The 18,287-nt window shown below is 44.7% G+C and overlaps 1 protein-coding gene across 3 annotated transcripts in view; it reads left to right on the forward strand.

The window, feature by feature from the left end:
- Positions 1 to 18,287, forward strand: part of ndufaf6 (NADH:ubiquinone oxidoreductase complex assembly factor 6) — a 95,727-nt gene that overhangs the window by 13,807 nt on the left and 63,633 nt on the right. For all 3 annotated transcript variants that reach the window (XM_072468074.1, XM_072468073.1, XM_072468072.1), the window contains exons 2-3: positions 2,359 to 2,458; positions 12,242 to 12,364. In XM_072468074.1, coding sequence (XP_072324175.1) covers positions 12,278 to 12,364 — 87 coding nt within the window. In that variant the 5' untranslated portion in view covers positions 2,359 to 2,458; positions 12,242 to 12,277. The remainder of the gene's footprint in view (positions 1 to 2,358; positions 2,459 to 12,241; positions 12,365 to 18,287) is intronic.

Raw genomic sequence — 18,287 nt, forward strand, 5'->3', positions numbered from 1 at the left:
TGTGGGGTTATACAGGACACCAAGGTTGTAGCTGGTCTGATTCATCCTCAAACTGGCCAGAGAGAAGGATGAAGTCTTGGCTAAGGAACAGAGTTTGTAGCAGGAACCAAAAACAATCTATTTGGTCTTCTCATTATTCAATTGGAATAAATTTCTGCTCACCCAACACTGAATGTCAAACATATACATTGACAATTAAATGGGGTGATGTAGAAGCTGGGGTCATAAGCTTGTATGTGGAACATGACATTATGTTTTAAGATGTTGCTGAGGGGCAGTGTGCACCTTTCTCTGTTGAGCTGGCTGGAGTTCTGGTCCAGGTCTACCGTAGGCCATGATCAATATTCTGAGGGTAATGTGTTGTGACAGATCCTCTGATTCTTGCCTTCCATTCTCTGGGAGCGTTGTGTTCCTATTTGTACCTCTTCAGATAGAAGTAGCTGATATTGAACTATGTGTGGGAAGTCCTAGCAGCTGGCTCACTCTATTCCTGCAGTACAGCATGTTGGAATCGTGACGTTAACTGCCTTTTATTCATCACTAGTTTTCTTTCAAGTCTGTTTCACTGATGTAACCTAGAAAAGCTTGCTCCTTTATAAATAAAAATGCTATAAGTACTCAGCTGGTCAGACAGCATCTGTGGAGAGAAAGACAGAGTTCAAGCTCTCAGGAAAATGTTCTTTTAATCAGAGAAATGGTAGAGGATGGAAAAAGATCAAAAGGAAGGTTTGTGATCAGACACAAGATAGGAAATATTAAATGATGAAAGGATGTTGGGCAGAGCCAAAGGGAGTGTAATAATGGGACAAGTAAAGAAACCAAAGATGGTCTAGAGGAGGTGTGAATGGTAGAATAGTGAATAGCATCTGAAAGCAAAAGCAAGGGGGAAAATAAGACTGAAACGTGCAAAGAATAGGAAACAAAATAAGAGGAAAAGATTACAGTTCAAAATTGTTGACCTCACAGAATCGTAGAATTTGCAATGCCGATGGAGGCCATGTGGTCCATCGAGTCTGTACCGGCTCTTGGAAAGAGCACCCTACTTAACCCACTGGTAACCCAGTGACCCCACCTAACCTAAGGGCAATTTAACATGGCCAATCCATCTAATCTGCGCATCTTTGGACTGTGGGAGGAAACCGGAGCACCCGGAGGAAACCAACGCAGATGCGGGGAGAATGTGCAGACTCCGCACGGACAGTGACCCAAGCCGGGAATCGAACCTGGGACCCTGGAGCTGTGAAGCAACTGTGTTGACCACTGTGCTACCATGACCTCCATGCTGAGTCTGGAAGGCTGGAAGTTTACTTCTTCCTGGGGTAATAGACACCCTTATTCCAATAGCTGATTTCTGTCACTATGACAAACATTTGTTTGCTTGCTGTCATGGTTCAGGATTCTTTGCCTTTTTTACCCATGATTTGCAAAATTAATCCTAAAATACATCTTGCCTCAAAATATTCGCCTGCTCCAATCAGTCACACATGAAACCCTCAATCCACTGGCAGTCGAGAGCAGTCTTAAATGCAGGATAGACTGTTGTTATGAAGAGCGCACAAACAATAGCCCATTCATTAAGAATGTCTTGTTCAGAAGTCATCTAGGCCTTGGTGTTGAAAAATTTCTTTGATAGCTCCCAGTCCTTTTTTAGATCAATACCATAACCTGAAAGCCAATAAAGCAGCAGAAAATGGGAATTAAGACAAAAGGCATTTAAGACAGTAAGTAGAAAGGCTCAGAGGGATAAATAATCCTGGCATTCTTGCTATTATTTTGCTCATTACTGCCGTTGTCATGGGTGAATAAATTTGCTTAAATGTTAAAATCTGGTCTCATTTTGGCGCTGACCTGATTTGCCTTTGAAGAGATTGATGAGAAATCTTTGGAAATTTCCTGAAACGGCCGTAAGTTTTTTTTTTTCTTCACTTTCCCAGGATTTGATAGGGGGAAGATTGGGAATGGGCAATTGAGTCTATCTTTGAAATGGGTTAAGCAGGTATAATCCTGATGACAGTTTCTCATCCTAACGCATGACATGTGGTTCTTTTAAATCCAGAGCAGGATTTCAATTCCAGTGTATTTGTCAGAAATGCGTAGCCTATGTTTTCTTAAATTGAATTCACACCCTACCATAATACGGTATGAACTGATTCTTACTCTGAATTATTAGAGAAATAACCTGATGGATGAAAATGGTTTGCAATTTTTATATATTTTCTCTTGTCAACAAATTTGATTTGGTAGAATTGACTAAATGGGCAAATTTAAAGTCTTTGGGTATCCTGACGTGCTTGTTGTGGTGTTGTCAATATTTATATTCTGACCTAAATAAGTTAATTCTACTCTTCTTCCAAATAGAAATCGAGATTATGAAGGTTTTCTGTCCTCTCTGCTGCTTCCTCCAGAATTCCACAGCTCAGTGTTTGCGTTAAGAGCTTTCAATGTGGAGTTGGCTCAGGTATGTATTTTCATGGAGTGTGTTTTTAAATGAATAATTCTCAGTTCTTGGTAGTGTTATTGTGTGAATAGGAAAGTTCTCTCATCAGACTTGTAAACTTAATTTAGCAGCAGTCAGCGTCTCCAGACAAAAGAAGTGCAAGTTTTTTAAAAGTAATTAACATGCATAAGGTTAAAAACATTATAACAATTACTACACTTCATATAGATTTCACTGGCTGCGCTGCTCTTTGGGTTGGCTGTAATCATGTAACGCACTTTGTAAATGGAAGTTTTTTCTTTCCTTTAAAAAACAATATTAGGGTACGTGTTGTAGAAAGTGTTTAAAAAAAAAAAAAACATGAATATATCACTGGCAGATCTGTCACATTGCTGACGGTGAAAGAGAATAATTTGCAACATTTAAGGGTTCAGCTTTAAGAAGTCACCGTGGGCATACTCACCAGAAAAGGTTGCACGAGTGGTTGGTTCTGAAGGTTGCAATGTAGATTGGGTCCTGAGATCCTATGTGTCAGGCCAATCACAATACCATCACAAGAAATTAATTGAATGGGTAGCTGCATCCAGAGGAAATTAACCTTCTGTAAACTTGAGATCATCCAAAACTCTGCAGCCCGGCATCCTTCATAGCATGTCCCATTCGCTCATTACCCCTAAGCTCACTGACCTACATCAGGCTTCTGGTGGAGCAATGCCTTCATTCTCATTGCTGTTTTAAAATCCCTCCAGGTGTCACCCCTCTCTCTCTGTAATCTCCTCCAGCTCCACAACCCTCCAACCTTTTTGCACTCCTCTAATTCTGACCACTTTGAGGATCCCCTATTTTAATCGCTTCTCCATTGTTGGCCTTTCCTTCTGCTGCCAAGGCCCAAAGCTCTGGAATACCTACCCTATATCTCTCCATCGCTGCATCTCTTTCCTCCTTTTAAGATGCTCCTTAAAATATAGCTCTTAGACCAAAATTTCAGCCCTCGATGGAGCTGTTGGCATCACAATGATGTGTTCTATTGAAAATGGTGTTCTGGAGGATGATCCGGGCACCTACAAATTTTTGATATTCACTTTGAACTGCAAAATATCCTTGAGAAAATAGTGGAATTGGAGAAGAGAATCCTGTAATTTGATAGAGCTATTTTCCTGGTGAGCACTCTCCTTTGGTCCTTGGAAATCCTGCTGCATGGTATGTCACCTATCCTGACCGATTCTTGAGAGTGAGGTCCGGACACGAAGTGTTCATGCGCCCAATCACTTTTGAGGAGTGGGGGCGAGCTCCTGACTGATTTTGAGAGTTGACTGCCGTGCTTTCGCAATCTCGATCAGAAGGCTGGGTGTTTCATGTTTGACGGAGCACATTGTATACAGTCTTCGAAGCCTGGAGTCGGTTGGAGCCCCCAACCACTGGTCTTGTGCTGTCCCGTCTTCTATGCTTGTCGTGAGGGATTGGAGGTTGCCGGTCGTGTCAAGTCACTCCCTCCAACTAGGGTCTAGGTACCTTGCTGCCTGGGTGTTGGGAAGACTGCATGGTAGAGGTGCTTCGTTCAGGTGAACTCTGGAGGGATCCTGAGTGTTTTAAAAAATATATATATTTTATTAAAGTTTTCAAACACAATTGTTCCACCTTACAAATCAACAAAAACGATAACACAATAACTAATAGATACCATTATTTAAATAAAGTAATGAACTAACAAAGTAACAAGAAATAGTGCTCCCCCCCCACCCCTCCACCCCAACTAGAACAAAACAGGTTGCCGCCCCTCTTTCCCCCCCCCCCCCCCCCTCCCCTTCTGGGCTGCTGCTGACGACGATTTATTTTCCCTTAACGTTCCGCTAGATAGTCAAGGAACGGTTGCCACCGCCTGGAGAACCCCTGAACCGATCCTCTCAACGCAAACTTCATCCGTTCCAGTTTTATGAACCCTGCCATTTCGTTTATCCAGGCCTCCACGCCGGGGGGGTTTCGCTTCCTTCCACATGAGTAAAATCCTACGCCGGGCTACTAGGGACGCAAAGGCCAGAATATCAGCCTCTTTCGCCTCCTGCACTCCCGGCTCATCCGCTAGCCCAAATATAGCTAACCCCCAGCCTGGCTTGACCCGGATCTTCACCACCTTCGAGATCACTCTTGCCACTCCCCTCCAATACTCCTCCAGTGCCGGACACGACCAGAACATACGTGTGTGGTTCGCCGGGCTTGAGCGAGGTTGAGCAGGTTCTTGCTATTCTTGCAGGATAGGTGCTATCCTCCACTCCGAAGAACCTGCTCAACCTCGCTCACGTTATGTGTGCTCTATGTAGCACCTTAAATTGGATCAGGCTAAGCCTGGAACACGAGGAAGAGGAATTTACCCTACTTGGGGCATCAGCCCACAAACCCTCCTCAATCTCCTCCCTGAGCTCTTCTTCCCATTTTCCTTTCAGTTCCTCTACCAGCTCCTCCCCCTCTTCTCTCACCTCTCGATATATTTCGGACACTTTGCCCTCCCCGACCCACTCCCCCGAAAGCACACTATCCTGGATCCCCTGTGTCGGGAGCAGCGGAAATTCCCTCACCTGCTGCCTCGTGAACGCCCTCACCTGCATATATCTAAAGATATTCCCTGGGGGCAGCTCATACTTTTCCTCCAGCACTCCCAAGCTCGCAAACGTCCTATCTATAAACAAGTCTCCCACTCTCCTAATTCCTGCCCGGTGCCAGCTCTGATACCCTCCGTCCATCCTTCCTGGGACAAACCTGTGGTTGTTCCTGATCGGGGACCACACCGAGGCTCCCAACACATCCTTCTGTCGCCTCCATTGCCCCCAGATACTTAATGTTGCCGCCACCACTGGGTTTGTGGTAAACCTTTTCGGGGAGAGCGGTAACGGCGCCGTCACCAGCGCCTTTAAGCTCGTTCCTTTACAGGACGCCATCTCCAGCCTCTTCCACGCCGCCCCCTCTCCCTCCATCATCCACTTGCGGATCATCGCCACATTGGCGGCCCAGTAATAGTCGCCCAAATTCGGCAACGCCAGTCCCCCTCTGTCCCTGCTACGCTGCAGGAACCCCCTCCTTACCCTCGGGGCCTTCCCTGCCCACACAAAACTCATAATGCTCCTATTTATTTTCTTAAAAAAGGCCTTAGTGATCAAGATGGGGAGACACTGAAACACAAAAAGAAATCTCGGGAGAACCATCATCTTGACCGCCTGCACTCTGCCCGCCAGTGAGAGCGGCTGCATATCCCACCTCTTGAAATCCTCTTCCATCTGCTCCACCAGCCGCGTCAGATTGAGTTTATGTAATGTTCCCCAGCTCCTGGCTATCTGAATCCCCAAATATTGGAAGTTCCTTTCCGCTCTCCTTAACGGCAGGCCATCTATTCCTCTACCCTGATCCCCGGGGTGTACTACGAAAAGCTCACTCTTTCCCATGTTAAGCCTATATCCCGAAAAATCTCCAAACTCCCTCAATGTCTGCATAACCTCTGTCATCCCCCCCCCACAGGATCCGCCACATACAGCAGTAGGTCATCTGCGTAGAGTGACACTCGGTGTTCCTCTCCCCCTCTAACCATCCCCCTCCATTTCCTAGAGTGTCTCAACGCTATGGCCAGTGGTTCAATTGCCAGTGCGAATGGGGACAGAGGGCACCCCTGCCTTGTTCCCCTATGTAACCGAAAAAACTCCGATCTTTGCCGATTTGTGACTACACTTGCCACTGGGGCCCCATAGAGGAGTTTAACCCAACTGACAAACCCCTCCCCGAACCCAAACCTCCTCAGCACCTCCCATAAATACTCCCACTCTACCCTATCAAATGCCTTCTCTGCATCCATCGCTGCCACTATCTCTGCCTCCCCCTCCGCTGGGGGCATCATTATCACCCCCAATAGCCGTCGCACATTAACATTCAGTTGTCTCCCCTTTACAAACCCTGTCTGGTCTTCATGCACCACCCCCGGGACACAATCCTCGATCCTCATTGCCAGCACTTTTGCCAGCAACTTGGCGTCCACATTCAGGAGCGAGATAGGCCTATATGACCCGCATTGCAGCGGATCTTTATCTCGCTTCAGGATTAATGATATCGTCGCCTCCGACATTGTCGGGGGCAGAGTTCCCCCTTCTCTGGCCTCGTTAAAGGTTCTTGCCAGCAGCGGGGCCAACAAGTCCACATATTTCCTATAAAATTCCACCGGGAACCCGTTTGGTCCCGGGGCCTTCCCTGCCTGCATGTTCCCCAGCCCTTTAGTCACCTCGTCCACCCCGATTGGCGCCCCCAGACCTGCCACCTCCTGCTCCTCCACCTTCGGGAACCTTAGTTGGTCCAAAAACTGCTGCATCCCCTCTTTTTCCCTCCGGGGGTTGGGACCTATATAGCCTCTCATAAAAGGTCTTAAACATCTCATTTACCTTCCCTGCACTCTGCACCGTAGTTCCCGATTCATCCCTAACTCTCCCTATTTCCCTTGCCGCTATCCTCTTACGAAGTTGGTGGGCCAGCAGCCGACTCGCCTTTTCCCCATATTCGTATCTCATCCCCTGTGCCTTTCTCCAATGTGCCTCTGCCTTCCCTGTGGTCAGCAGGTCAAACTCCATCTGAAGTCTTCGCCTCTCCCTATATAGTCCTTCGTCCGGGGCCTCCGCATATCTTTTATCCACACTCAAAATGTCCCCCAGTAATCTCTCCCTCTCTTTGCCCTCTTTTTCCCCCTTGTAAGCCCTGATGGAGATCAATTCTCCCCTAACCACCGCCTTCAGCGCTTCCCATACTACCCCCACCTGGACCTCACCATCATCATTGGCCTCTAGGTACCTTTCGATACATCCTCGCAGCCTTCCACAGACTCCCTCATCCGCCAATAGTCCCACATCCAGTCGCCAGAGTGGGCGCTGTTCCCTCTCCTCTCCTAGTTCCAGATCCACCCAGTGCGGGGCATGGGAGGGATCCTGAGTGTTGATTGACGATCCCGAATCTTGAATCGGGCAGAGTTATGATCGCTGTCTGCAAAATGCTCCCCACTGATACTTCAACCACTTGCCCGGCTTTGGTACCTAAAATTAAATCCAAACCCTCTCTTGTAGGACCTTCTACATGTTGGCTTAAAAGTTCTCCTGGATGCATTTTAAGAATTCTGCTCCTCTAAACCTTTCACACTGTGGCTGCCCCAAGTAATGTTGGGAAAGTTGCAATATCTAACTACCTTTTACACTTCTCTTAAACTTATCTACATATCTGCTCTTATATTTCTCTCAGATTGTTAGGGGTCCTATAGGACACTCCCAGCAATGCGATTGCTCCTTTTTGGTTTTTAAGTTCTACCCATAGGGCTTCAGTTGAAGAACCTTCCAAGATGTTGTCCCTCCTTACTGCTGTAATTGATTCCCTGATCAAAATTGCGACACCCGCTTCTCTTATATCTCCTTCCTTATCTCGCCTGAAGGTCTTATATCATGGAATATTGAGCGGCCAATCCTGCCTTCTTTCAGCTATTTCTCAGTGATAGAAATGACATCATACCCTCATGTTTTAATTTGTGCCCTCAATTCACCTTCCTTGATCATCAGACTCCCGGCATTAAAATAAATACCATCCAATCTTGCCAAACTCCCTTGTGACTTTACTGGTCTCGACATTCTATGCCCTCCTGCCTCGCGATGTCTCTTCTAATTTTGGCTGTGCATCTATCCCTGTAGAACTTTATCTCAGGATCCTAGCCACCTGCCAAGTTAGTTTAACCACCTGCAAGGACAGTGGTTCCATTTTGGTTCAGATGCAAACCATTCACCTTGTACAAGCCCCATCATCCCCAAAAGAGGTCTCAATGTCCCAGAAATCTAAAGCTCTCCCTCCTGCACCATTTCTCCAGCCATGCATTCATCTGGACGAACCTCCTCTTTCTATACTCACAAGCATGTGGTACCGGAATTAATCCAGAGACTACTACCTTCTGCGCCCTGTTTGTCAATCTACTTCCTAGCTCCCCAAATTCTGCCTATAGCGTTGGTACCAATGTGCACCACGATATATGTCTGTTTGCCCTCTCCCTTCAGTTTGCCCTGCACCCTTTCGGTGACATCCCTGACCCTGGCACCAGGGAGGCAACATACCATCCTGGAGTTACTTTTGCAGCCACATAAATGCCTGTTTGTTCCCTTTACAATTGAATCCCTATCATTATAGCCCTGACGTTCCTGCACCTACCCTCTTGTGCAGCAGACCCACCCGTGGTGCCAAAAAATTGGCTGCATTGGTTTCCCTTACACAGTCATCTCCCCCAACAGCATCCAAAACGATATATCTGTTAGAAAGGGGGATGGCCACAGGGGGCTCCTGCACTACCTGCCTCCCTCTACTCTGCCTGGTGGTCAACTATGCCCTTTCTGCCTCTTCATTCCTCACCTGTGGTGTGACCATCTCACGGAACGTGCTACAGACAACTTGCTCAGCATCACTGTTGCTCCAGTGAATCCACCCTCAGCTTCAGCTCCGAAATGTGGTTAACCAGTAGCCGCAATTGGACACATGTGACCACCAGGGACAACTGAAGCTTCCACTATTTGCCACATAGCACAGGAGCATATCACGGGTACAAGCGCTCCTGCCATGACTACCCTTCAGCCCCTTAATTACTCCCTTTTTAACAAATTATGCTATAGAAGAATACTATTTACTTCCCTTTTCCTACTTTGTTTACTTATATTACTTCATTATAATTGACCCTGATTTGGATTTATTTGTGCTGTTTCTCAATTAAACCCTTTCTCCCAAATAAACTCACAATTGCTTCCCTGTAACTCTGACTGCAAAGTCAGTGAGAACAGGAATCCGACCTTGGTGTTTATGAATCTCAACTGCACTCCGCTCCTGCCCAAACTGAGACTGAGCGCCGCACTCAGTCTTTTTAGCTTCACCTTTTCTCCCAGTTTCACCTAACTCTATTTTTCACCCAATTCCAAAAGCACTCCTGTTTAGCCAAGAAGCACGCACAATGCTGGGTGTCTTGACGATTCTTCTCCTGGTCGGTGGTGGGGTCTCGGTTGACGATTACATGAATTTTCTAGAGTTGGTGGGGCTGGTGCGATGCTCTGGTGCGATTAGTGAGGAATGGAGTTGGTTAGGTGATAGGTCTTGGATTGATCTGGGTATCCTGGGAATACTCACTCCTATGTGCACGTGAGTGCGGGGCTAGTTCAGGTCCTGTACTATGGCTGGTATCCAGTTGCCCCCCCCCCCTCTATATTTGGGGCACTCCTTCTAGTTGGGATGTTATGAGAGGCTGAGTGAGGTCTTTTGTCTTCTGGTAAAGGGTATGTGCCAGAGAATCATGAGTTTATGGCTGTGACTTGATCCTTTTCATCCTGACACTCTACTCCAGGTAGTTTTCCTTTTTTTAATCTTGTCTCGGATAATTTGTTGGGAGGTGTTGACTGCACTGACTATAATCTGAACCTATTGTATGAATATTTGCTGCTCCTCTGTATAAATATGTGGAATGATCATTCTGTAATGTGTCTGAGGTTGGGCTTTTGTTGCGTCTTGTGATGTATGTAAAATATCCTTTTAGAACTGGTGTTATCGCAAATTTCTTTGTAATATTTTATTTCTGTTATTGTGGGGTTAAAGAATCTGTGATTGGCTCCTGCAAGGGTACGGACTGGTCTGATATCCAAGAGGATGGTACAGCATGTTATTGCTACCTCTGGTGTTGCTGGAGTTGAGGGAGATATGTCCTGGTGCACACCCAAATATGGCGCAAAGATCTTATCCTGATTTTTGCGGTCATTGCGAGTATTCGCCCCGTGGGAAGGTGTGCACCATTTGACCATGGTTTCATGGCCTAACCCTCCCCTCTCTTCTCTGGTAACGCGTAAAGAGGCGCCAAGTAAAGTCTAATTATTGTACTGGGCCAACTATATTGCTGTTCTCCTGTCCTCCTCTGAAGAGATCTACCATGTGGATTTAGTGAAGTCTTGCGACACTAAAACTCAGTAGAAATTTAAGATAAACTTCTCGGATGCAAACAAGAATCTTTTATTGCCTCTATTTGATTACAATTAGGAGAAACTTAAATCTATTCTCAATAAAGTCCGGCTAACAAAGGACTCAAAGAGAACTAACTTATAAACAATTTAACTTTCAAAATAATACAGAAATGGTTTCTTGCTTACGGCAAAACAGCTTGCATTTACTTCAAGAGTTAGAATGGAAAAGTGAAAATATGAAAATAGAGATAGCGAATAGTTAGGTCAAAGTATAGGATGATCCCGGAATAAAGATGGCCGTCCGGACCACATTGTTTAAAGAGAATTTTATCAGTCTGAAGCCATCTGTCTACACCTCTATGTCATCCTAATTGGTTTGGGTGAGAATCAAATACATTTGATTTTATGGTTAACTGTCAATCCTTAATGTGCAACATAAGTTTTGAATGTTTCATGTTTGAATATTTGTGTATGTTATGGAATGCGAGTCTGTGCTTTTATCACGACTGGTTTCTACTGGTTTTCTGCTGACTTTGCTTTATCCACATTCTGCACAATGGTGTCTTCATATTGCTATGGTGCTTACTTGGCCTTGATCTCGATTACTGGTACAGCTTATTTCTTAATGTCAAACTGACTTTGAAAATATGTTCATCAGAATATTTTTCATTTTCTCAGTAAAAATGTTGTTTTAATCTACAATTAGTTTATGCATGTGTCAGGCTATTGTGCTTCTGTTGAAGTTATGCGTTTTGTCATGACCTGAGGTTATGAATGCTGAAATCCTTATTTTAAAAATGGGTATTAAAACTGGACTTTAATTTTTACATTAGAATAGCCTTTTTACCTATCAGATCTATCAGGAAATAGTTGATTACTATCATCCGCTATCTGTATATATTGAGACATTTTTGTTATACTATACCATTCCTGCGGTTTTGCTGCGTTATTTGATAAAATGGTAAACTTCAATGAAAATACTTTTATATATCTTTTTCAAATCCTTAAAATTGGTTTTAGAACATTGTTAAAAGAAGGAACGGTGAAATTAATTGCCCAGATTTTGCAGTCAGTGGCAGAGTGACGACACTTATCGCTGATTTTAAACATGATGTGGCGATGCCGGTGTTGGACTGGGGTGAGCACAGTAAGAAGTCTTACAACACCCAGCTTAAAATCCAACAGGTTTGTTTCAAATCATTAGCTATCGGAGCACTGCTCCTTCCTCAGGTGAATGAAGAGGTGGGTTCCAGAAACATATATATATAGACAAAGTCAATGATGCAAGACGATACTTTGAATGCGTGTCTTTGCAGGTAATTAAGTCTTTACAGGTCCAGACAGTGCAACTTCTTTACAGGTCCAGACACAGCAACTTGAGAGAGGAATAATCATAGGTTAAAGAGATGTGAATTGTCTTAAGCCAGGACAGTTGGTAAGATTTTGCAAGCCCAGGCCAGGTGGTGGGGGGTGAATATAATGCTGGGAACTTGGATTCATGTCGCATTAGATTCACCCCCAACCATCTGGCCTGGGCTTGCAAAATCCTACCAACTGCCCAAGATGGAGACAATTCACACCTCTTTAACTTGTGATTATCCCTCTCTCCAGTTGCTCTGTCTGGACCTGTAGAGACTTAATTACCTGAGACTTAATTAAGAAAGCTGCCCATGAAAATCTAGTGATCTCCATTGCATTAAATTAATTCTGGTGCCAGCTTTATTTATTTACTTAAACCAAAGAACTGCACCCTGCTCAAAACCATAATTCCTTAATCCTAATTTCTTACTTTGTTTCTTGGTTTCCTTTTAATAAGGTGCAAGATTTAGTAACGCAGAAAACAATAGGTCTGATGAGGATGCAGTACTGGAGGCAAATGATTGAAGATATTTACAGTGATAACTCTCCTCCCCAACCCATTGCCATAGAACTGTGGAAGGTAAATCAGCTTGTATGCTTTTCATGCATCTTTATCTTTCAAAATACTTAGAATGTGGAGGTTATAAACGTAAGGGTTCCTGTAAGATTTACTTGTTAAAATTCTGTGATAGAGACCTTTGAGCTGGTAGTTCTGAAAATAAACTGATTAAAATCTTCATTACTGCCACAATGAAGTGCTCATTATCAATGTGCATCAATTAACATTCAGTTTGAATTTTACTAATTTTCTCTTTGACTGTAACAACTGAAGTTCTCTCTTTGGGGTACCAGTTGCCCTCTGGTACGCATTATCAACGTATGAACCTGAATAGTGTAGAATACTAGCAGAATATTGCACCGCAGAAAGTATTGCAGCAGAGTCTGATTCTCCCCTTGGATATTCCAGCAGGGAGTGGAAACCTAAGATCATTTTTAAATCTCCATTTTCCCTAAGTTGGACACTTAAGTCCGGTTGTATTCTGTCACCCAAGTGAAGATCAGCTAACAACACAGCTTGTCCTTCTGAGTTTATATGACTTGGCTAGTCACTGGATAAACTTGAACTTGCTGAACTAATGGGAATTTCCTAATTTTACTTGTTATAAATAGGTTTTATTATACTGTTTGTTTATGGACTAAAATGAAGTGGGGGGGGGTCATGTGACCTGTTCTGAAGTCAATCTAATAGCAGGCACGGATGACCTGGCGATTAACTGCCAGAATGTTTAGCTGGGAAGAAGGTGTAAGGTTGGAGAAATTGCAGCAGCATCTGTGTTTACAGTGGTTAGACTGCTGGTCTCCAAAGTCCCTGAAAGGTGTTCAGAATGACCGGTTGTAAGCAATTATGCATTAAGTCCCTTTAATTCCAAGAGAAAATAAAATTGGGGCTTAAAGAATAGCTAATCAGCATTTCTACCTGATGCAAGCCCCATGTGATTCGTTTCCATTGAGATGGGATATGAGAGAGGAAGGGTTTCTAAGACATCCCTTAAGCTTGCAGACAAGTTAGCCTGCCAGGATCCGGGAGAGAGAGCAACTGTAGGCCGAATGTCTCTGTGGTTTACCATGCAGGAATGCGGGAGGGTGCTCAGACCCAGACGGAAAAGACCAAATTTGATTTGAAACGTGGCTGACAGTTTTGCCGAGAAGTGTCCCCATTGAAAGGTCCTCACCGCAACAAACCGTTCTGGGGTGAAAAGCACGATTGCTGAGTATTTCCTGATTGCTGTTTTTATTATAACAGATATATAAATTGTTGAACTGCATGCAATTTTAATCCATCTGAAAGATTAGCTGTTTTACTTCATCCCCCAATTGTTGCTCAGCATAAATCTTTTTTTAAATAAATTTAGAGTATCCAATTATTTTCTTTTCCAATTAAGGGGCAATTTAGCATGGCCAATCCACCTACCCTGCACATCTTTGGGTTGTGGGGGTGAAACCCACGCAGACACGGGGAGAATGTGCAAACTCCACACGGACATTTGCTCAGCATAAATCTAACATCTGTAACCAGTAACATGTTTTGTCTGACCCATAAATAAAATTGAACTTTTTTGTGGATAAGCCATGACTTTACATCGAACATATAAGTTAGGATCAAGAATGGACCTTGCAGCCCATTGAGCCTGCTCTGCCATTCAATATGATCACGGGTGGCTTCAGTTCCACTTTTCCACCCACTTCCCATATCGCTTGATACCCAGAAAGACCAAACTCTGTCTATCTCAGTTTTAAATGTATTCAACAATAGAGCATCCATGATCATTGGAAGTATGAAGGCAGGCAAGTGTGGGCAAGTCAAAGCCAAATGCTTCAAACTTCTAAAGCATTTCAATGGTAAGCCTGCAGTGATGAACCAAATGCAACAGGAAGAAAAACCTTTTACACAGTGAGTGGTTGGGATGCACTACTGGGAAGTGTAATGGAGACAGATTCAATTGTGATTTCAAAAGAGAATTGTATAATTATTATACTCAGGGTTACGTGAAAAGTTCCAGGGAATGGGACATGCTGAGTTGCTCTTGTCGAGTGCCATGGCCGGAAGGGAATTTTCTAGCCGTCGGGATTCGCTTTTCCCCTGGCAGTGCTGCCCTGCCAGCGGGTTTCGCAGCGGCGTGGGCTGGCTTCAATGGGAAATCCCATTGACAAACGGCGGGAAGATAATATCCTGCCGCCAGTGAATGGCGCGCCACCGGGAAACACGCTGCTGGGGAATGGGAGAATACCGCCCAATATTTAATTAATAACAAAAGCTTGGGATATATCAATTAAACGTTATGGGCAAATTCGCTTGTGACACGAAACCACTTTATTATCCCTAGCTGGAAGAAGCTTTTCGCAAATTTGGTTCACAGCTGTCCAGTGGGTAAATTGTGTTATTGAAGAAATTAAACTAGGAATAGCTGACACTGTCAAAGACAGGACTGGAAGTCCAGTGGCGCAGTCATAATATATTTAATATAGTTAAATCGAATCATAGAATGGTTATTGCACAGAAGGAAGCATTTGGCCCTTTGTGTCTGTGATGGCACTCGACAAGAGCAACTCAGCATGTCCCATTCCCTGGAACTTTTCACGTAACCCTGAGTATAATAATTATACAATTCTCTTTTGAAATCACAATTGAATCTGTCTCCATTACACTTCCCAGTAGTGCATCCCAACCACTCACTGTGTAAAAGGTTTTTCTTCCTGTTGCATTTGGTTCTTTGCCATTCACCTTAAATCTGTGCCCTCTCGTTCTTGACCCTTCTACCAGTGGGAACAGTTTCACCCTGTCCGAACCCACATAATTTTTGAACACTTCTACCAAATCTTCTTTTTAACTTCTGCTCTCTAAGTCGAACAATTAAGCTTCTATAATCTATCCATGTACTGTAACTGAAGTCCCTCAATCCCTGGAACCACTCCCGAAATTCTTTTCTGTACCCCTGCTTATGCATTCACATGCTTCCCAAAGTATGGTGCACAGAACGGGACACAGTATTTCAGTTCATGCTAAACCGACATCTTGTTGAGAGGGCTAGAATACAAGACCAGGGATGTACTTCTGAATAAGACTCTGGTCAGACCCCACTTGGAGTATTGTGAGCAGTTTTGGGCCCCATATCTAAGGAAGGATGTGCTGGCCTTGGAAAGGGTCCAGAGGAGGTTCACAAGAATGATCCCTGGAATGAAAAGCTTGTCGTATGAGGAAAGGTTGAGGAATTTGGGTCTGTGCTTTCATAGAATTTACAGTGCAGAAGGAGGCCATTCGGCCCATCGAGTCTGCACCGGCTCTTAGAAAGAGCATCCTACCCAAGTCCACACCTCCACCCTATCCCCATAACCCAGTAACCCCCCCCCCCCCAACACTAAGGGCAATTTTGGACACTAAGGGAAATTTAGCATAGCCAATCCACCTAACCTGCACATCTTTGGACTGTGGGAGGAAACCCACGCACACACTGGGAGAACGTGTAGACTCCGCACAGACAGTGACCCAAGCCGGGAATCGAACCTGGGACTGTGGAGCTGTGAAGCAATTGTGCTAACCACAATGCTACCGTGCTGCCCACAAACAAGTGCTGCCTGTTGGAGTTTAGAAGAATGAGGGGGGATCTAATTGAAACTTATAGGATACTGCGTGGCCTGGATAGATTGAACATGGAGAGAATGTTTCCACTTATAGGAAAAACTAGAAGCAGAGGACACAATCTCAGACTAAAGGGACGATCCTTTAAAACAGAAATGAGGACGAATTTCTTCAGCCAGAGGGTGGTGAATCTGTGGAACTCTTTGCCGCTCTTTAAGACAGAGATAGATAGGTTTTTGATCCATAAGGGGATCAGAGGGTTATAGGAGAAGGCAGGAGAATAGGGATGAGAAAAATATCAGCCATGATTGAATGGCAAAGCAGACCCGATGGGCCGAGTGGCCTAATTCTGCTCCTATGTCTTATGGTCTTTTAATGTTTTGCCAACTTCCTTGTCTATTTATAAAGCCCAGAATCCCTTATGATTTTTAACCACTTTCTCATCCTACCCTGCCACCTTCAATGATTTGTGTACATACACTTTCAGGTCCCACTGCTCCTGCACCCCTTTTAGAATTGCACCCTTTCTTTTAGATAAAGTTTCATTATTCCGACCAAAACGTTTCACTTCACGCCCCATTGATTTAAATTTAATTTGCCATGTGTCAGCCCAGTCCACCAGCTGTTATGTCCTCTCGAAGTACATCACTATCCTTACCGTTTACAATACTTCCAAGCTTTGTGTCACCTAAAAATTTTAAAATCATGTCTTGCATGCCCACGTCTAGGTCATTTTGGGTAGGTCCCTCCAGCTGGGGGCTGGTTTAGCTCAGTTGGTTATATAGCTGCTTCGTGATGCAGAGCGAAGTCAGCAGCGCGGATTCAATTCCCATACCGACTAAGGTTACTCAACGCTTTCTCAACCTTGCCCCTCGCCTGAGGTGTGGTGATTCTCAGGTTAAAATCACCACCAATCAGCTCTCCCCTCAAAGGGGAAAGCAGCCTATGGTCATCCGGGACAATGGCGATTACACCTCCAGTCCGGCTACCTGAAAACAGGCGTGTCTGAAAATCGGACTTTTTTTTTCTGTCGCTCCCAAGTGGCTGAGCGAACCTTGACCTCACCGTAGAGAAGTGGGGGAGGCATGAAAAAGTTATTAAATCCAGTTCCTGAAAAGTGAATTAATATCAGCAGTAACGTGGCCATTAACCAAAAGCACTTTGCAATCATATTGGGGGAGGCGGTGGTATTGTGGTGTTTTCACTGGACTAGTAAACCAGAAACCCAGGGTAATCTCTGGGGTTCAGGTTCGAATCTCGCCACTGCAGATGGTGAAATTTGAATTCAATAAAAATCTGGAATTAAAAGTCTAATAGAACATAGAACAGTACAGCACAGAAGAGGCCCTTCGGTACTCGATGTTGTGCCGAGCATTGTCCGAAACCAAGATCAAGCTATCCCACTCCCTGTCATTCTGGTGTGATCCATGTGCCTATCCAATAACCGCTTGAAAGTTCATAAAGTGTCCGACTCCACTATCACAGCAGGCAGTCCATTCCACACCCTAACCACTCTCTGAGTAAAGAACCTACCTTGGACATCCCTCCTATATCTCCCACCCCAACCTTATAGTTGCCCCCTTGAAACAGCTACATCCACCCGAGGAAATAGTCTCTGAACGTCCACTCTATCTACCCCCCTCATCATCTTATAAACCTCTATTAAGTCGCCTCTCATCCTCCTCCACTCCAAAGAGAAAAGCCCTAACCTTAACCTTTCCTCATAAGACCTATCCTGCAAACCAGGCAGCATCCTGGTAAATCTCCTTTGCACCCTTTCCAATGCTTCCACATCCTTCGTATAGCGAGGTGACCAGAATTGCACACAATACTCCAAATGTGGTCTCACCAGGGTCATGTACAATTGCAGCATAACCCCGCGGCTCTTAAACTCAAGCCCCCTGTTAATAAACGCTAACACACTATAGGCCTTCTTCACGCCTCTATCCACTTGAGTGGCAACCTTCAGAGATCTGTGGACATGAACCCCAAGATCTCTCTGTTCCTCCACATTCCTCAGAACCCTGCCGTTGACCCTGTAATCCGCATTCAAATTTTTTCTGCCAAAATGAATCACCTCGCACTTATCAGGGTTAAACTCCATCTGCCATTTTTCGGCCCAGCTCTGCATCCTATCAATGTCTCTTTGCAGCCTACAACAGCCCTCCACCTCATCCACTACTCCACCAATCTTGGTGTCATCAGCAAATTTACTGACCCATCCTTCAGCCCCCTCCTCCAAGTCATTGATAAAAATCACAAATAGCAGAGGGCCCAGCACTGATCCCTGTGGTACACCACTGGTAACTGGTCTCCAGTCTGAACATTTTCCATTCACCACCACCCTCTGTCTTGTATGTGATAG

This window comes from Scyliorhinus torazame, chromosome 11 (assembly GCF_047496885.1).
Source record: "Scyliorhinus torazame isolate Kashiwa2021f chromosome 11, sScyTor2.1, whole genome shotgun sequence".
Classification (NCBI taxonomy): domain Eukaryota; kingdom Metazoa; phylum Chordata; class Chondrichthyes; order Carcharhiniformes; family Scyliorhinidae; genus Scyliorhinus; species Scyliorhinus torazame.